This window comes from Lactuca saligna, chromosome 2 (assembly GCF_052625555.1).
Source record: "Lactuca saligna cultivar CGN05327 chromosome 2, ASM5262555v1, whole genome shotgun sequence".
In the NCBI taxonomy this organism is placed as follows: domain Eukaryota; kingdom Viridiplantae; phylum Streptophyta; class Magnoliopsida; order Asterales; family Asteraceae; genus Lactuca; species Lactuca saligna.
Window position 1 is genome coordinate 136,519,443 of NC_136418.1, and position 21,772 is coordinate 136,541,214.

A 21,772-nucleotide genomic window follows, 5' to 3' on the forward strand; every position below is an offset into this window, starting at 1 on the left:
ACATTATGAAACTTGGAATGTTCAAGTTTCACAAATCGAGGAGCATCCACTCTCCTGATATCTCCTGAAACGTAAACCTTAATGTACACAAACTTGTTCGGAAAAGTCTGAAAATAACTGAAACTGGACTGGCTTCTATTGAATAGATATTGTTCATACAAATGGAAATTCCGGGTTGTCACAGCATAGAGCTCATCAAACATCTCAATCACTATAGTCTAGATATACTCAAACACCTCTATAATTTCCTCCCTCGCTGCCAAAGTCACCTGAGTGGTGATCAACTCCCGGATCTTGTCGTCACTCAACCTTGGCCTCTCCCGACCATCAACACCTGAAACGGAACCTCTCGGCACCACCATAATGAAAATAAACTAAGAACATGTCAAAAAATCACATTATAGCATAACACACTACTAATTAACTACTCACTCCATGGAATCAGTGTTTTCCTTAACATGCGTATGAGTCCTGTGCTTCTAGTAGTATAGGCCCATACTACATTTCTCATATACCCGTATTTATCTCAAGTGCCGCCACGAAATTCTTTAGACACTAAGCCCAACACAATTAGGGGTTTGAACACAACCTACGCACACACTACTAAGAGTGACCACTAACTCCTTGATTCTTCTAGGACCATATCAACCATGCTCACATCTCATGAAACATTCACTAACACAGTGGTTGCCTTTCGTATGGTGATCATACACAATGAATAGGAAGTAATGCTAAATCAAGCATTATAAGGCTATAAAATCCTAATTATGTACAATCATGATCCCTATACTTAGAAATTATGTCAGTTTCATATAACAGAAATAAGCAATCCCCTAGGCTATTAGGCATCACTAATCAGATAATTCTATCATGCAATTCCTGAAGAGCCATAGCATATGAACTAGCATATAGTTCTAATGCTTAACATATAACAAATTTGGGCATCATGGGGGATAACTTTCTCTTGAACTTCGATTGACTGTACATAACACATCCGTTCTTTTTAAATTTATTTTTAGAAAACCGTTATAAAAAATCTTTTACCAATCCATAGTTTGAGTTTGGAATCACATTAGTGTTCATCCAGATCCCTCAAACTAGGGCTTTAAAACCAACTAGTAACATCCCAAAAACTATAGTAAATTTTTTGCATTTTTAAAAGAGAATAAACCACTTTTCTATAAAAACATAAGTCACCAAAACACTGTTTCATAGTTATATCATAAAATCAGAGTATCTAAAATCATAGTATCTCTCAAAACATAATAACCACTAATGATGTGCATAGTCACGCCTTCGCCTTTCATCGATCCTCAAAAGTACCTGAAACATTTAAATCCATAACTGTAAGCCAAGGATTAGTGAGTTCCCCAAAATATCACACACAAAAACAAAACATACAGTGCATGCACACTAGGCTTACAACATAGGGTTGGACCGCCTCCTAAGCCTACACCCAATGGTTGTATCCCTCTCATCGGCCTACAGTATCATCTGTACCACTCTCCTGAGCCTATATCATGTATCTAGACCGCTCTCCTTGGGCCTATAGTAACAACTGGACCACCTGGGTATCTTGGCCTACATCACATAGACTTCTCACCTCAACCCAACCACAATATGTCGATATATGAAAAACAAACAACCAGCAAACACAGGTAATCATAACAAATCTACCAATCTAACACATCACTAAAGCATACCAACATCATAACACACAAAGGATATATATTGTAGTACAAAGTATAGTGAGAAAACTCACCTCACATTTAACATTCATTATTTAGGTGATTTACATTTTTGACCCTTATTATGTAATATGTTTGCAAATTGGTTCCAAGTGGCATTAAATGAAAGGCGTGGATCTGATTAAGTACGTCAGGCATAATCTATGTATTCTTGGCGTACGTGGCTGATTCCCAAACCCTAGTTTTTAGGATTTGGACCCTATTTAAGCATCATTAACTCCCAAGACCTTCTCACCTCATCAGTCGCCATTACCCACTCAGTTCCTTTCAAACCCTAATCTCTATTTGTGGTGTTTTGAGCTTATTTTCGGTGTTTAGTGTCCACTTTAAAAGGAAGGAAGCCATTGGAAAGCAAGGAAAAAAAACTCCAAGCTTTATATATCTGAGTCTTACACTCCTTGAGCAACCTCTAGAATGTATGAAGCTCTGAACTTGTTGGTTTTTTCATTAGATATTGCTAGATGTGGAGTTTTATGCTTATTAGTCCCATAATCTTGGTCTTTTTGGGTAGGAGCTACTATGGAGAAAATGAGTTGTCCTTTTGGATATTTTAGAGTGTGTTGAGTTATAAAAATGGGATCTTAATTGTTCACATCCCTCAATGCATCCATTTTGGTGGCTTTGGACCTTAGGATAGGTTAAGGTTTTGGTGTTGGGCTCTCCATAGCCATGAAAGATCATAAAGTCAGAAACTTTATGATTTAAGATGTTAGTTGGGACTAAATCTAGGCTTTGTACAAAAGTATTTAATAGATTAAGCACTTAATATAGGAGAAAATGTGGTAGTCGAGTACGTTGGGCGTACTTGAGCGTACGTTGTGTGTACCTGGTCAAGACCCTATAACTGGCCTATGGAATGCATTATGCGGCGCGTATTAGCTGAGTCCGCTGGGTATACTCAGTTTGAGTTGACTCGGTTGACTTTTTAACCTTTGAACTTGACCAAGATTTTGAGCAAGTTGGCCTAGGGGTATTTTGGATATATTGAGCTGTAAATTGAGTCTATATCACTATTTTCTATGTAGATGACCCTTAGATTTGACAGTTGGAGCAGCATTCCTTTTTGCTATCTTTTTAGATCGTAAGGTGAGTTTTCCTCACTGTACGTATGGGTCGAAGGCACCAATGCCAGCCTAGTAGATTGTGTAGTTTGGTTTGGAATGTTGCTATACTGTAGTGAACTATTAAGATATGCATGAGTATCTAGTTACTATTATGTTTTTATTTGTTTTTGATATCGACCTAACGTGGTTGGGTTGAGACTATATTGCTTTGTGCTGTCAGTCAACAAACTCATCCAATCCAACCGAAAGGTTGTGGTTTGTTGGCAATCTAACCGTGAGGTTATGGGCTAGATGGGGGCAATCCAACAATAAGGTTGTGGGTCGGGTAAATCTAACCGGAAGGTTATGGGCTAGGGGTAATCCAACCAAAAGGTTGTGGACCCAATATGTATTTGTTGTATATGTTATGTTGTATCACATTGGGGAAACTCACTAAGCTTTGGCTTACAGTTTAGGTTTTATGTTTCAGGTAGTTTAGATGATCGGGGAAAATCAAAGGCGTGATTGTACACATCATTTGGTGTTATGTTCTGGAGATTTGGTTACACTATGATTCTAGGATATTTATATTTGATACTTGGGTTTTGACTTGGGTGTTGTTTGAACACAATGATTTTCTTTAATTAAAAATGAAAAATTTTATCGTGATTTTTGGGATGTTACAAGTTTGAGAGAATTGGATGATCATTCGTGTGGCTCCACACTCAAACTAAGGATCTATAAGAGTTTTCAAAATGGGTTTCAAAATTATTTTCAAATTGTTTTCAAAGTGACCAAGGAAGGATGAGATGTGTATGGTCAACCGGAGCAAGAAAGTGTATCCTAAGTTACCCATATTGTTACTTTTTTATGATTTCTATGATAGAATTGTATGCTAGTGACAGGCTAGGGATATTCAGGAATTGCATGATAGAATTGCCTGATGTATGGTGCCTGATATCCTAGGAGAACTTTCTATATGATATATGAAATTGACATCATTACTGGAGTTGCTTAGTGTGTGCATCACATTTGTATATAACTAAGATTCTATAGCTTGAGAATGTTTGGTTTAGCATTATTTCTTGGTCCTTGTTTGGTTGTGGGCTTAGCGTAGAATCAAGTATTCGACTGTCTATGGGATACAATGTTATGTATGATTAGCAAGCACGATTGGCTACAGGGTTATTGGAAGTTTCATGTGTGATTATGTGAGCAGCCGGCCATATGAGTAATGATTAACCACTCTAGATAGAGAGTGAGTATAGGATGTATGTGTATCCTAATTATGTTTTGTTTTTGGGTATTTTGTGATGATCCATGGAGACAAATACAGGTATGTATGGAAGGTAGTATAGGCCCATACTACTGAAAGCATAGGAAGCATACTTGTAGCAAGAAAGTCACAAACCCTGAGGGTTTAGCCTCTCTATGATAGTTTTAATAGTATAATTATGGCATTTTTTATTGGTTTAATTCCAGTACATTGTTCATGAGAGGATGTGGTTCTGGATCCAGGGCAAGTGGCCAGGATAGGCCAGGGTTGATTCATGATCAGATTCGTGAGTTGCTCGCCACTGAGGTGGATACTGCTGTCAGGGATTCCATTCCAGAGTTGTTTGGGTCTATCAAGATCGCTATGATTGAGTTGTTTCATTATCGCTATGGTTCCCTCACTGAGAATGCTATTGTTGCAGCCACCACAGTTGTCGCTGCTGCGGGTGGCTGAGGAGGATGTTTATTCCAGTACCAGGATTTCGGTAACACGAAGCCTCCGGAGTTTTATAGGGTCAAGGACCCAATTGTGGCTATGATATGAATTTATGATGCTAAGGGTTGCTTCTTTAAGTACGCCCTGAACTTTCTGTAGTTAGGCGTTAAGGAATGGTGGAACCTGGTGACCGGTTCTTACACTCATGAATAGAGGGCTTCGATTACATGGGAGCAGTTCTTGGAGATGTTTCGTATGAGGTATGTTCCCCTTGTGGAGAAGGAGAGATTAGCTCAAGGGTACTTAGATTTGAGATAGATAACGGAGACGGTGATAGAGATCACCAAGATGTTCAGTGATATGGATTTTTTCTGCTCTGATTTCGCTACTACAGAGCAGACACATATAACAAGGTACTTGAGCATGCTCTAGAGTAACATTCGGCATTTTTTATCTACCCAGTGTTACAGTACCCTCACTGAGCTTTAAGTTGCCATGAGGAGGCAAGATATTGAGATAGAGATCCAGAAGAGGAAGTAGCGTCCGACTTCCGTTCATTTACAGCCTACAGTGAAGTGGTTAAAGCCTATTGATTCTCGATCTGGGGGAAAAGGGGTCGTACCTGTGGCAAGTGTGGTAAGGTCCTAGAGAGTGCTTGTCAATCTTTATCCGGATACCACAAATGTAGAAGGTAGGGCCATATGGCTAGGGATTATCATCAACAGGGTCCGCCACCAGGCTCCTGGATTTCTTATCATTGCGAGCAGGTGATCCATATGAAGTCCCAGTGTCCCTTAATTACTTCTACCTTTCAGATCACAGATGGATGCTAGTGTAGGGCAGAGCCCCCGAGGGATCAAGGTCATGCTTTCTAGCTCACAACGAAGGAGGACAAGGTGGTGCCATACGTCGTTAATGGTATGTTTTCATTTATTATTTTGTAAAGTTCTTTTATTGTATGCTTATGATTATGATTCTGCTAGGTACCTTCTTAGTGAATTATTTGCCCGTTCTTGTGCTTTTTGACATGTGTGCAAGTTGGTCTTTTGTATCTCAGTTCTTTAATAGGAGTTTTGATATGCCTCTTGGAGGGTTGGGGTGCTTGTTTTTGAGTTTCCATCGCCATCGAGCATAGTGTTTCTGCATCGAGAGTTTATCAGAGTTGTGTTATGGATATTTTGTGGTGTATTACTTCATTGATCTGATCCCTATCCCTAAGGGGGTGTATCCGAGATAGTAGGGATGGACTGGATGAGTAGGTTTGGTGTGATGATTGACTGTGAGGGTCAGCGGGTGGTAGTCCGAACCCAAAGTGGGGGAGAACTGATTATTTATGGAGAGGGTAACAAGATTGGATCATCCTTTTGTTCTACTTACAGGGCTTGGCAGTATCTACATCATGGGTATATGGTTTATCTTGCATATGTGGTTGACACTTGGGACGAGAAGGAGGTTTCAGTTTCGGATGTACCTGTAGTTAAGGAGTTCCCAGATGTTTCCGGAGGAATTACCTGGTGTGCCTACTTAGAAGCAGGTTGAGTTCAGGATTGATTTGGTTACCAGTGCGGCTCCGATTGGCAAGGTGTCGTACCGATTAGCACAACCAGAGATGCATGAGTTATTCTCTCATCTGTAGGAGCTATTAGGCAAACAGTTTATCAAACCGATCAGTTCACCTTGGGGAGCACCAATCTTGTTTGTGAAGAAGAAGGATAGGTCTCGCCGCAAGTGTAATAATTATCAGGAGTTCAACAAGTTAACGGTGAAGAACCGTTACCCACTTCCACAGATTGATGACCTCTTTGATCAGTTGCAGGGTGCATCTTGTTTCTCCAAGATTGATTTGAGGTCAGGGTAACATCAGATGAGGGTTAGAGAAGAGGACGTGGAGAAGACTGCATTTCGGATTCGCTATGGTAATTACGAGTTTGTGGTGATGCCGTTTTGGGCTCACCAATGTGCCAACATCATTTATGGATTTGATGAATCGAGTGTGCAGGCCAATACTCGATCGATCATTTATTGTTTTCATTGATGATATTCTGGTCTATTCCACTACCAGGGATCTACATTAAGAACACCTCCGAGAGCTTCTGGGAGTTTTGAGGCTGGAAAGACTGTATGAAAAGTTCTCAAAGTGTGAGTTTTGGTTAGGGAAGGTCCATTTTTTAGGACACCTCATTAACTAGAATGAGGTTCTGGTCGACTCGACCAAGATTGAGGCTGTTATGAAGTGGGAGGTTCTGAAGTCTCCCTCGGAGATCAAGAGTTTTCTGGGATTACCAGGTTATTATTGGAGATTTATTCAGGATTTTTCCAAGGTTGTTGTACCCCTCACTCGTCTAACGAGGAAGGGCAGGAATTTCTATTGGGGGCCTGAGCAACAGGCTCATTCGAGACACTAAGATATAAGTTATGTGAGGCCCAGTGTTGACCCTCCCTGAGGGTGTTGAGGATTTCGTTGTATATTATGATGCATCCATCACCGGTTTGGGGGCAGTTCTTATACATCGAGGTAGGGTTATTTCTTATGCATCTCGACATGTGAATTCGTTGAGGTGCGATATCTTACACGTGATCTGGAGTTGGGGCGGTGGTGTCTACCATCAAGATTTGATGGCATTAGATATGGGGCTCGGTGTACCATATACATGGATCATAAGAGTTTGAGAGATCTCATGGATTAGTCGAATCTGAAAATGAGACATCATAGGTGGCTTGACATGATTAATGATTATAGCTGTGAGACTCTGTACCACTTGGGGAAAGCAAATATGGTTGCTGATGCGTTAAGCTGTAAATTAGCTTGTTCTTCTATTGGGAGCTTATGCATGAGGATTTTGATTGATTCTCCACAGTTGGATTTGATTAGGGAGGCTCAGGCCGAGGGATTCAAGAAGGAGAATTGGAACCATGAGCAAATCAAGGGTGAGATTGACAGGTTTTCTACTGATAGTCGTCGATTATTGACGCAGTGCGGTCGGGTTTGGTGTACCATATTTTGGTGGGATTAGACAGATTGTGTTGGAGGAGGCACACAAGTCCAGATTTTCGATACACCCCGGAGCCATCAAAATGTATCAGGATTTGCGACTTAGTTACTAGTGGTCATGTATGAAGAGGGAGATAGCCTAGTATGTTGAGAAGTGCTTGACTTGTTGGATGGTTTAAGGCCGAGCACCAGAGGCCACATGACAATCTTCAGCCTTTAGAGGTTCCCATTTGGAAATGGGAGTAAATCACCATGGATTTCATCACCATGTTACCTCAGACGGCTAAGGGATTTGATGCGATTTGGGTGATAGTGGATCGTCTAACCTAGAGTGACCACTTCTTAGATATTCGAGAGAGATCATCGATCGAGAAATTTTCCAATGTTTACGCTTGCAAGATCGTCGCCCGGCATGGTGTTCCTATTGCTATTGTATCAGATCGATATGTTTGGTTCACTTCTCGATTTTCGAAGAGGTTCAACGAGGAACTAGGCACGAGGTTACATTTTAGCACTGCTTATCATCCACAGACTGTCGTCCAGAGCGAAAGGACCATTCATACACTTAAGGATATGTTGAAAGCTTGTGTAATAGATTTCAGTGGGATTTGGGACTCCTACCTTCCCTTGGTTGAGTTTTCTTACAACAATAACCATCACTCCAGTATTGGTGCACTACCGTTTGAGCTTCTTTATAGGAGGAAGTGTCGTACCCTAGTATGTTAGGGAGAGGTTGATCATAGGGTCATGCGAAAGACCAAATTAGTTCTTCATATGACATATCTTATTCGGCAGATCAGGCACAGGTTGCAGATAGCTCAGAGTCGGCAGAAGAGTTATGCTGACAGACGTCAATCAAAGGTGGAGTTCTAGGTCGACGACATGGTTTTACTAAAGGTATCGCCATGGAAGGGTGTAATATGCTTCAGGAAGAGGTGCAAGTTGGAACCCCGACACATTGGGCCATTTCGAGTGATTTCCAGGGTTGGCAAGGTAGCTTATTGGTTGGATTTGTTTGAGGAGCTCAGTTAGATTCACAACACTTTCCATGTTTCTCAGCTTCGGAAGTGTGTGGCTAACAATTCATCGATGGTTCCTTTAGATGATATTCTGGTGGATGATCTCCTAAACTATGTTGATAGACCAGTGGCGATTCTGGATATGAAGACGAAGGCCTTGCGCAACAAGGTGGTATCTTTGGTCAAGGTCCAGTTGCAGCATCAGAAAGGTTCTGAATGGAATTAGGAACCCAAGGCAGAGATGTGTACACACTACCCTGAGCTGTTCATAAAAATGGAATTTGAGGATGAAGTTTGAATCAAGTGAGGGAGAATTGTAACATTCATTATTTGGGTAATTTACATTTTTGACCCTTATTATGTAATATGTTTTCAAATTGGTCCTAAGTGGCATTAAATGAAAGGCGTAGATCTGATTAAGTACATTGGGCGTACGTGGCTGATTCCTAAACCCTAATTTTTAGGGTTTGGACCCTATTTAAGCATCGTTAACTCCCAAGACGTTCTCCTCTCATCGGCCTCCATTGCCTACTTCGTCCCTTTCAAACCTTAATCTCCATTTGTGGTGTTTTGAGCTTATTTTTGGCGTTTGGTGTCCACTTTGGAAGGAAGGAAGCCATTGGAAAGCAAGGAAGGAACTCCAATCTTTGTAGATCTTAGTATTACACTCCTTGAGCAACCTCCAGAAGGTATAAAGCTTTGAATGTGTTAGTTATTACATTAGATCTTGCTAGATATGGAGTTTTATGCTTATTAGTCCCATAATCTTTGTCTTTTTGGGTTGGAGCTACTCTGGACCAAATGAGTTTTCCTTTTGGACATTTTAGAGTGTCTTGAGTTATAAAAATGGGATCTTGATTGTTCACATCCCTCCATGCATCCATTTTGGTGGCTTAGGACCTTAGGATAGGTTAAGGTTTTGGTGTTGGCCTCTCTATAGCCATGCAAGAACATAAAGTTGGAAACTGTATGATTTAAGATGTTAGTTGGGACTAGATATGGCCTTTGGACGAAAGGACCTAATAGAATAAGCACTTAATATAGGAGAAAAGGTGGCATATGAGTACGTTGGGCGTACTTGAGGGTACGTTGTGCGTACCTGGTCAAGACCCTGTAATTTAGCCTATGGAATGCATTACGTGAGGCGTATTAGCTGAGTATGCCAAGCATACTCAGCCTTAGTTGACTCGGTTGAATTTTTGACCTTTGAACTTGACCAAGATTTTGACTAAGTTGACCTAGAGGTATTTTAGGTATTTTGAGCTGTGAATTGAGTCTAGGTCACTGGTTTCAATATAGGTGACCTGTAGAGTTGATAGTCGGAGCAACATTCTTTTCTGCTATCTTTACAGACTGTAAGGTGAGTTTTCTTCACTTTACTTGTGGGTCGAAGGCACTAATGTCAGCCCAGTAGATTGTGTATTCTGGTTAATGGTATGTGTTTATTTGTTTTACATGTCGACATTGTGTGGTTGGGCTGAGACTATACTAATTTGTGCTACCAGTCAACAAACCTGGGAAATTCCACTAAAAGGTTGTGGGCTGGTGGCAATCCAACCATGAGCTTGAGGGATAGAAGGGGGTAATCCAATTGTAAGGTTGTGGGTTAGAGAAATCTAACCAGGAGGTTGTGGGCCATGGGTAATGTAACTCCTGGTTCCTAGTACACATTTAATTATAATTTATTCACTTTTAAAGAGCTACTCGACGAGTTGGGAGCCCCAGACTCATCGAGTAGAAACGAGATTGGCCGTGGGATTTTAAGTCGCCTACTCAACGAGTCGAGAGCCTCGACTCGAAGAGTAGGACTGCCAAGATGAAACCCTAATTTCGGGGTTTTACACCCTATTTAAGCATTCTAATCCCCACTTGTTGGCCTTATTTCCAGCCTCCAAGTCCCAAAACCTAATCCTCGAAATCCTAGTGCCTTGTATGAGCTTGTGAGTTGTTTTGAGTGAAGATTGTGTGCTTTGAAGCTTGTTGAAGAATGAGGAGCTTAAAGATTCAGAAAGAATCTAGTAGATCTAGAAACAACATCTCATCCTCTTCATTTTTTGGTAAGAAAGTCTCAACCTTGCTTAGTAGCTTGTTAGATCCCCTTCTTATCACTTTTATGGGGTTTTTGGTCCAAAAAACACGATCTTTGGGACATGGATGTCCCAAGTGGGTATACCTTCAGATCTATGACCTTGAGGGGCTCACATGGAATAAAGGTGCAAACTTTATGGCTATGGAAGCCCCATGCAAGCTATAAGTTGCCATTTTAGCCTTTTAAGCTTCAAAAGGACATGCATGGGAAGAAAGTTAGGGACTTTACGTGTTCATGAAGTGATTAGAGTTTGGATCTCAGTGAATTTACCTTAGTTGGAGTATAGATGGCTTGTAGACCAAGATCTAGGTCCTAAAGGTTTATGGTTTGGGCTAAACCCATGAAGAAGGGCCATTAACAGGTAAAGTTGTAAACTTTACCCTTAAAAGGATAATTTCATGGTATATGTGAAGTATGAATCTTAGATATGAAGAATTGGGGCTTAATCCATTGAGATGGAGCAAACAGACAAAGGGCCTTGGCGAGTCCAAAGAAGGACTCGACGAGTTGAGTCGTTTTGTTCTGATTTTTTACAAGGTAGAACTCGGCGAGTCTGCGAAGGGACTCGACGAACTGATTCGCCAAATCGCGACGAGTTGGATCGCGATTAAACTTTTAATCAACTTTTAAATTCCAAAACTTGAGGGCAAGTTTTGAAACATTTCAAAACATTAGGGTTTAGAATTTAAATATACATCAAAATTAAACTATTAATCAAAATTTAAATTCCAAAACATGAGAGCAAGTTTTGAAACCTTTTTTCAAAACATTAGGGTTTCAACTATTTAAATTTCAAAACAACAAAACTTTTGGGTTCAAATTTAAACTATAAAACCTAAAGGGGAAAATATTAATTTTTTCATAACAATAAGGATCAAATAACAAATAATCTAAATTAACATTTAATCACATAATTATACATATTTGATTTATTTAATGATTTCTTGCAAAACAATTTACCAATTTAATCAAAATAATTAATCAATTATCACATAAGGAAACAAGTATTTTATTAATTGATAAATATCTTCAATTAGATCAAGAATATAGTCAAATATATCATAAAATCGGATTTATATTGATCTAATATGATAAGGAAACTATCCTTAAGCAAAAACAGCAAGAAATCCGAAGTTTGCTCCATCTGACGAGTTGACTCGTCGAGTCAAGCATGGACTCGGCGAGTCCAGCCCCCAGAAACACAAAACACGAATTTTTCAAACATATAATGCATCAATACAATAGAAACAAATCTAGGCTCTGATACCACTGATGGGTTTTGGTCATAAGAACATCCTATGTGCTCATGGAAACCCTAATGCTTGGATCTAGGTTTCTCTATTGTACATGCAAGTTATCCAAGACTATAAACCCTAGATCTAACATATGATAATCAATATAACATATAATTAGGGTTTAGATCATACCTTGATTATTATGTAGCAATAACAATCTCAATTCCTCCTTGTATTGACTTTAGAAAGTTTAGAGTCACAAATGCCACTCCTCTAATGGCTCACAAACACCAAGAGCAAGAGGATGAAGAGGAGAGAGGATGGAGGCTGCCCAAAACGTGTTCTAACCCTAGAAGAAGTCTTCTTCACGTTTTTGGGTCATAAGGGGTCTTTATATAGTGAGGCTATTAGGGTTATCTAACAAGGAAACCCTAATTTGGATGCTTAAGCCCTAAGCAATCCATGGACTCCTTTCCTTAAGGCCTTGGACGATTTCCTCATGGGTTTCCCCATAGAATTCGTCCACTCCTTAATTTAAGACAATCCATAGCCCAAATTGCAATTATCTTATAATTACAATTCCAGTCCCTTAAGTTTAATTAATCTCTTTTAGTCACAAAACCAATTACCAATTAATTCTTGACTAATATTAATTAAACAATATGATTTCTCCTTTAATATATTATTCTCATAATATATTAATAAATCATATTTAATCCTTTCTCTCCATAATTCATCCTATCAAGTTGATTTGGTGAAGGCAACCCAAAAGGACCATGCACCATCGGGTCAAGTACATACCAAAATAGTTATGGACTTAGACACTAATCTAACAGTATGAAGCTTAGATCTGAAGAGTTGGGGCTTAATCCATTGAGATGGCCCAAACAGATAGAGGAACTTGGCGAGTCCAAAGAGGGACTCGATGAGTTGAGTCGTTTTGTTCTTATTTTGTACAAGGTAGAACTCGGCGAGTCTGCGAAGGGACTCGACGAACTGATTCGCCAAATCGTGACTATGAGTAGCTAGGGAACTCAGCGGGACAGGGGTGACTCAACGAGTTGGATCGCGATTTCAGGGTTTTTGATTTATAGAACTCGGGGAGTTGAGTCAACCCAGAACGTTGACTTTGACCATAATATTGACTTTGACCAGGGGTAAATTGGTCATTTTACCCAAGAAGGGTTATCAGTTTTTGACTAAGTGTTCTTTTTCATAATGATAATCGGGGAGTTGTTGGAGCAGCCGACCAAGATTCCTCACGCGAGATTTTACAGTTAGCTTACGGGGTGAGTTTTCCTCTAGTAGGAACGGGTCGAAGGCACCAAGGCCGAATCGTTTATGTATGTTAGTATGTTCCGGATTAAGGTCCAATGCTTGGACGGGACCGATCTAGGTTTACATGTTTTTCAGGATTTCAATCTGATGTTGGGACGGTACCCGAAGAATGGCAATATGTTTAATGTCTTTCTGATTCTTGCATGTGTATGTATTTGTATGTTTCCGTACTACGGTCTGATGCCAGGGCGGTTCCCGAGGAATGTTTATATGCTTTCGGATTTCGGTCTGATATCGTGATGGGCTCTAGGAATGCTTATATATCTATAGTTAAGTGGCTATGCTTGTGTTATGTGTATTAGTAGTTATGCTCATATGTATGCTGAGCTTTGCTCGATGCCAGGCGGGGGCCGATGACAGATGCGGTCTGATGCCAGGTGGGGACCGATGCCAGGCGGAGCCCAATGTATGTTATATGCAATTATGTGATTATGTGTATGGTATGTGGTTGTTTGGGGAGACTCATTGAGCTTCGTGCTTACAGTTTTCAGTTTTGGTTTCAGGTACTTCCGCTAGTAAGGGGAAGAGCTCGAGATGACTGCATGGTACACACCACAACTTTTACCTTGGGAGGATTCACTCTGATGTTTTGACATATGATTTTGATATTTTGGCATATGTTATGATATGGATACATGATTTATGACTTTTATTTGATGAATGATATTTATTGTTTTTATTAATGAATTAAAATGAAATTTTTGGTCTGTATTTTTGGGATGTTTCAGGTAATCCAACCGGAAGGTTGTGGACCCAACATGTATTATTTGTATATGTTATGTTTTGTGGTACTTTGAGGGAAACTCACTAAATTTTGTCTTACATTTTAAGTTTTATGTATCAAGTACTTCATATGATCGGTGAAAAGCAAAGGCATGATCGTACACATCGGTCGGTGTTATCTTTTGGAGATTTGGTTACACTATGATTCTGGGATATTTGTATTTGATACTTGGTTTTTTACGTGGGTGTTGTTTGTACATAAAGATTTTATTTAATTAAAAATGAAAAAAGTTATCGTGATTTTTGAGATGTTACATCACAGACAATATATAATCACCACAGCTCACACAAGGGTAAATATTGGCACTAAGAACCACCTATACACCAATTAGAGGCAAACCCTCGGTCTACAACCTAAAATCCTCATGTTGACAAAAAAATCAACTTGGTCAAAAAGTCAACGGTTAAGTTACCACGCCGTGGCCAACACCATGGCCACGTCGTGGTGGCTAAACGCCAAAACAGTTGCGGTGACACTGACCACCACATCATGACAAGCAACTCACCACATCGTGGTAATTGTCTCCAACAACTTAATGTATTAAGCTCTTAACCCATAATCTCCAGAGCTCAAAAGCTCATATTTGATCCCTCTAAAGATCTCGATGGATAAAGTTTCTAACTTTATCCATTAAGCCCTCCCAATTATTCAAGATCTCTAAACCCAAGTTCTTAATGGATTCACCAAAAGCATTGACACTAAACTAGATCATGTAAGTCATTTTTCTAACCACCACCATGGTCCAAAAGCCATATAATTCATTCAAGGGTTCTAGAGTTCCCTCAAACTCCAAGAACAAGAAGATTTGGACCAAAAATCTCATAAAACGACTTAATAATGATCTAGAGAAGTAATGAGCAAGATAACAACTTTATACCTCCAAATGGTCAAAAATGTGATGATGATGATGATAGATCTAAGCTGGAATCAAGCACACAAGCCACAATAGATGCTCATTTTTCCTTCGACCTTCACAAAATGGGCTTACACACACAAAAAGGTTAGGGTTTGGGTGGGATATGATCTCAGAGGTTGGAGGATGCCAATTGAGGCAAGCCTAGGAATTCGTGCCTTTAAATAATGCACTAATCCAAGGATCTAGGGTTTTAAACCCCCAACCACCACTACGTCGTGACAAGCAACTCGCCACATCAGGATGCCTCACGAATACATGTCCTTTAAATTGGAATGTCACTTTGTGGTCCTTCCACCACCACTTCGTGGCTAAGCCAAAGCCTTGTAAAAATTAAGTTGAATAATTCAAACTCGAAAGAAGCATACCCAGAAAGAGGATGTTACACGCACACTCCTTTGCTGCATATCGATTTTTTATTTGACAACCTATTAGTTCATCCCACATTCTCCATTGCTCATAACATCCATCCTCTTCAACTATTATAAAAGTTCCTCTGAGTCCCACATCACAAATTGAATAGAATATCAACCTATCTTAGCCTCTGTATAATGATTTCTCAAGGATTAAGTATGCTTGTGATTGGGTTTGGGATAAAAATTAAAATCAAACCGATAGTAACTGAAAGCCGAGCAACCAAATTGATCGGTTTAGGTACTAGGTTTAGTTTGGAATATTTGAAAACATATGCCATGGATTTAGGTTTGATGATAGGTTAAAACCGAGCCAAGCTGACACATGCTCACCACTATCCGAATGATATGAACCCTTTAAATTCTACCCATTCCCGATCAGATTCCCTCGAAGTTACCTTTTTATCCATTTTATATTCCTTTTTATAGTTTTTTTTTTATTAATTTCATTATTTAGACGTATGAATTTTTGTGTTGTAGCACCAAGCAACATACACTTTCAACCCTTAATTTTTTTTTCTGCATCTTCTATAGTAATTGTTTAGATTGAAACTTTATTTTTATATATTTGTGATTCACTTGATATTGTATAATTGACACTGCTCTATATATGAATTGTTGACATTTGGAAATCACATTCCTTTTGTAAAGTCGTCGTTGCCGCAATGCACAATGTGACTTAAATACTATTTAAATTATGTTAATATAAAATTCAGTAACAGTCCGATTACTTAATTACTTTGCATATAATATTATAAGTTTGACCATGTCCGGTTTTAATAATCTGATTAATACAAACATCACAAAATATTACAATATAGTTTCAAAATATCATTTTATTTTAGTTGACATAATTTTTTCTTTAAATTATATGGATATAGATAAATTTTTGAATTCATGTTTTTAATATAAATAACCTAAATTATCTTCTTACCGTAGATCAAACCGAAGGGATTAAGACAAAAAAAATAATAATAATAATAAAAATAAAAAAATAAAAAAAATAAAAAAACTGAAAATGGTAAATCTTGATTTGAACAACCCATGTGCAAAGATTAATCACCGAACATCAACAATATATTATATATGCCAACCTGATCTTTGATGTGAAATTTTACACCTCGTCCACTAGGTTTCCATCACAAGTGCAATTATTTCAATTATATTTAGTTGTATTAATTATTTCATTTTAAACTACAAACTATGGAACCCCACTTCACATTTTTAGGAATCTATCTATTTTTTTAAAAACTTACAAACCCGTAAACATACCCAAAAATATATGTTTGAGAGAACTTTGGACTAGCTTCATAATTTCGTTGAAACGTTATTCTTTTAAAAACCATGTTTATAAATATTTTTTAGTTTAACCAATATAACATAGCCCAAGTTTCAAATACACGTTTACTAAATTATAGGTTAACTATGCATCCCAATCCTTTCCAAAACACGAAGCAATATAAAAACCAAGAGAAAATTGATACAATTCCACCCACAACTTGCTTTTCGATCCAGCTTAGAAAAAACAAAATTCTAATTAACATACACGTAGACTCATTACTTAATCTACAAACTCTTGCATATATTAATCCACACTTGAACGAACTTCACAAACAACACGAATGAAAGCAACACTAACATCCAATACTTAAGAGTAGCTTCACTCAACACATTCCAACTAAAATCACACAAGCATCTTTAAGAGATATAACCAATCACATTCTTTTTCAATCAAATCATACTTGAAAGGTCAATCAATCAATCAAACAAACAAACAAACATATAAAATCCAATATAGTAATAACAATACCCTAGTCTCCCTTAGCAGTTGCAACAACATCCTGAGCCACCTTCGGCTCCTCAGCCCCAACTCGAGCCACTTCAAGCTTCTTCACACACGCTTCCGGCTCCAAAGCCTCAGCTAAGATCGAGCCACGAACAAGCCTCTCAACAGGGATTTTAATCACATCACGCCGCATCCCAATATCAGCAACAACCCTACTTACACAATAAACCCCACACCCAACAACCGCCAAACCGGGAAAACTCGTGGTCAAGTACCGCAGCGGAGACGAGAAAATCGCACTAGCAGCGGCTAAAAAAGACGCGGCCTGCCCACTACGCCCTACACTAATAGTAGTGAACACCAACAACCCAGTCTTACAATAGATTGCGAAATCCTCACAATTATTCTTGAAGATATTGTATCCTCCAAAACCATTTTCTAGTAGGAACTTAGCGCGATGGATGACATCATCGGGGGGATCGGAAACTGCAAGAGTGCAAGTTCCACCTCGCGCTTTTGCGAGAAAAATAGCGGGGGAGACTGAGTATTTGAATAGATAAAGGTCGTCTCCAGATAAAAAGCAATCTAAGCATGAAGCGATGACACCTTCCGCTTTTGACTGGTCCCCACATTTTGGGCATGGGTCGCCGTCTGAGTTTGAGGGGGATGAGCTTAGGAGGACGCGGTCCAATACTGTTCCTGTCCCGATTTCTTGCCCCCCGCCGCGTGTGAAATGGATCACTTTTTCATCACCCATGTATATGCCTGAAACATAAAATGTGTGAGATTTGTTGAAGCTTTTGGTTTCATGATAAAATTGGTTTGGAATTGCAATAGGAGGCTATAGAAGTTACATCTATGTCAATATCTTACTAATGTTTATGTTACAATTTTCTCAAAGGTTGGTGATAAAATGCATATGATTTGATTGACAAAACTCCTTCGGACAAAACATGATTAAAACTAATTGGTGGAGAATGGATCCAAACCATCGTATATGTATTGTGCAATTTGCACATAATTTTCAATCCATGTTCTAGGTCACATTCCAAGAATTGCAAAGATCAAAGTAATCAAAAATCCAAAAAGGGTCGTAATTGAACTTGCCTTATCTTTTGGGCAAACGGAGACTCAAAAAAGGAAGGTTTTTATCACGGGGAATTTAGCGTAACTTTGATTTTTGCAATTCCCCCAAATGTGCGCTCTTTTCTTTACGATAAATTATCAGAATACCAAATTCGATTTCAAGGAAATTGCAGAGTATATTAATTCGATATATGAATTCGTACATTATAAACCCTAGATGAACACATATCCTGATTTAATTCTGATTACAAGTTGTTCGTGAAGCATAACCTAAATTTACAGAGAATAAAGATAGAAATCGTAAATAAATGAGGGGGGAATTAGGGGGAAAATGAAGGAGGACGAACCGTGATGAGCGTAGAGCCAAGCTGTACGCCATGTATAGATGTGATCGCCTGGTTTGATTTGTGATTTGTGGACTTTGTTAGAAAGTATTTGCTTCATCTCTTCCATTTTTCTTCCCCTCCCGTTATCTCGCTTTCTAGATTTCAAAGATTGGAGTTGCTTTGCTTCGTTAGGAGTACAATTCACAGCACTTAATTTGCATTCGTTAAGGCGTGTGAGGGTCCACAGGATGGCTTTTTTTATCTAACTTCGCAGCCTTCGTAATTTAGCGCGTGAACGTTCATAACTTTTCTTATGGTAACATAATTTAGGTTAATGATTTGATTTGTTTAAAATAGGATAATATTATTAATAATTATCCGATGATATTATTATATTATAAAAAGGTTAACAAATATATTGGTGAAACATATACGAAAAATACGGTTATTTAAATGTAGATAAAACCAAATTTCATTATCTAAATAACTATTATGGAATGTTTACCCGTTAGAGATTGTGTACTTTATTTTTTGTATTTAGGTTGTTAGTATATTTTTATAGGTGATAATGTTATATCCATTGACATGACCTATACAACATAAAAACATTGTTTGGCAAGATAGAATGGTTGTGCTGCATAAGCACAACGTGTAATCCCCGACCAGTTGGGTTTGAACCGAGCTTGTCGGACAATGTTGTTGGGTTGTACTTACATGTGGTGTTGTCACGCGGTATTGTTAAATAGTGATTTTACGTTGTTTAGGTCATGTCAACGGATCTAATATCACCACCCACAAAAAATAAAGTACGCAGGTCATAAAATAAATAAAGTACACAACTCTCTATAGCGCTCAAGATCCATAATGGTTCTTTGGGTAACCAAATTTAGGTTTTGTACACATTTAGGTAACCATATTTTTTCCGTACATGTTTAACCAGTAAACTTATTTGATATGTTCATAATATGTGAATATCACCGGTAATTATTAGTAAAATTACTCTATTTTAAACAAGTCAAACAAGTTTACTGGCTAAACGTTACAAAAAAAACATGATTACCTAAATATGGACAAAACTCAAGTTCGTTATCTTCCTATGTTTTTGTAATTACATTTGTTGAAAAAATCAAAAACATAATAATAAACTCTTTGGAATGGGCGGCCCATCGGGACATGCCTGACAGCAACGCCTCGAAACATACACCGGAGACTAGGGGGAGCGATCCCACACCCTTAGGAATCGCACCACCATAATATTAGCCAACAGCCTAAGAGGTGCACGCACCACTACCAACATCCTCTCTGAACCAATCACAACTCAGAGTACGAAACAAAAGGACACATCTACCAATGGCGTACATACGTTACATCAGGACTGACACTCACGTCCCTTAAAGAAGGAGTCAGCGCTCGGACCTTACTATATAAGGCCAAGAGCCATGCATCTAAACTGTACGTTCCTTAAGGCTAATACTCACACAATATCCCTTTCGGAATACACCAACTTGATCGTCGGAGCATCCTCTTTGGATCTCCTCCCGGAGAACGATTAACGAGGTTTTCCTTTTGTGTTCTAGGGCTCGATTCCAAAACAGTAATCCTACTGGAGTCACCTTAGGTCATCACCAGAGTAACCCCAAGTTACCAGTTCGCATCATTGGCACATTCGTTGTTGCGAAAACCAACACGCAAAGCTACATCACAACCACCGAAAACAATGGCGACGGAAGTGACAACATTGGGTTCGTCCAACTCCTAGAGCCCAATCCACTATGACATCCCCATTTTCATGGCCAAAAAAGACCGATTTTTGTTTATGCTTTATAAAAATCAGAGTACCTATTTTAATAAAAATGTTGCGGAATTTGTTCCCAGTAAAACATGATAAATACGTTATCAAGGCATTTCCGAAGAAAAGTATTTTTATTCATTTTAAAATATTTGGGATGTCATCGTCAATACAGAATCATAAGCATAAACATAACTTACATTCATTATCAGTAGTGATTTATATCTCATTAATCTCTCAGTGTAATGTGACTTCATATCAACACCTATGATGTAAATAAACTGAGTGGGTCAGGTTGGGAAACATGGTGAGTACATAGGGTTTTCAACCCACAATAATATAATTATTTTGTTTAATCTTCAAACAATTAATCAAACCAATTACCCATCCCCATTATCTTCTTTACTCATAAGGATCTACCCTAAAAATCAGTTATTCCTCGTTCATCTATTCCTAAGGATTACCCTAAGGAATTGGCACGAAGTCCATCGTCACCGGGTTTAGGCACTAAGTATGCATAGTCGTCAGGGTTTATACAACAGACACTAAGTCCGCATAGTAGCCAGGGTTTAGGTACTAAGTCTACATAGTCACTAGGGTTTAGGCATCAAGTATGCATGATCGCCAAGGTTTAGGCACTAAGTCTGCATAGTCGCCAAGGTTTAGAGTACACCGGGTGAACACATCGTTCACAACACCTACAGGTTGCAAGCCTGCTAGTGTTCCACTGAATTGTCTAGAATAGTCTGTGGTTGTCATCCATACTCCGCTAAATGACGGGTCCATCATTTGGGTAAAAGGCTTCTCTCATTGTTCACCTCTCACCCTTATCGCATGGTCTATATCACCTCTCGTCTCATCATCCGACTCATATTTCATCTACCCATGTTTTACCCAACATATTTTGTAGATATAAAATACATATATAGTTTAATTCATTTGAAGCATGTATAAAATCATTCATCCAACATAGACAACAAGTATTCAGATAATATGCACACATAGCACGTAATTTATATAAAATATTTTGTATCTATGTGTAAGATGAAAGTAACTATGCACTCAGAACAAATAATTTATATTAAATACTTAATATCTATGTGTAAGATGAAAGTAACTATGCACTCACCTGATAAGGTGGTGACGCGGTTCTCGGACAACACTTCATTTACTTTAAAACAATTTCCTTCGACAAAATAGTGGGTTTTCTTGAAAACCGAGATTCGCTTGGAGCAACGTTTTCGAATCGAAAGACCCTTTTTCGGGACTCCGGGAGCCTCATGGCTTCCTTCAGGTGCTAGGGGTTTACCTATGTGACATCCTCATTTTCACATCCAGAAAAGACCGATTATTGTTTATGCTTTATAAAAAAATCAAAGTATCTCTTTTAATAAAAATGTTGCGGAATTTGTTCCCAGTAAAACATGATAAACACATTATCAAAGCATTTCCGAAGAAAAGTATTTTTATTCATTTTAAAACATTGGGATGTCATCTATC

General features: G+C 38.6%; 1 protein-coding gene across 1 annotated transcript; it reads right to left on the reverse strand.

Annotated features, from left to right (window-relative positions):
* Positions 1 to 16,920: 16,920 nt before the first annotated feature.
* Positions 16,921 to 18,741, reverse strand: LOC145031740 (NC domain-containing protein-like protein). The gene is made up of 2 exons (XM_078980349.1): positions 18,505 to 18,741; positions 16,921 to 17,836 (listed from the first exon to the last, which is right to left on the reverse strand). The coding sequence occupies exons 1-2, from the start codon at positions 18,608 to 18,610 to the stop codon at positions 17,097 to 17,099; spliced, it is 846 nt and encodes a 281-aa protein (XP_078836475.1). The 5' UTR covers positions 18,611 to 18,741; the 3' UTR covers positions 16,921 to 17,096.
* Between the last annotated feature and the right edge of the window lie 3,031 nt (positions 18,742 to 21,772).

Bases quoted from the DNA above. Each gene is read 5' to 3' on its own strand.
- LOC145031740 (XM_078980349.1), bottom strand. From the start codon at position 18,610: ATGGAAGAGATGAAGCAAATACTTTCTAACAAAGTCCACAAATCACAA. The intron at 17,837-18,504 runs GTTCGTCCTCCT...TTTATGTTTCAG, and splicing joins TTGGCTCTACGCTCATCACG to GCATATACATGGGTGATGAA.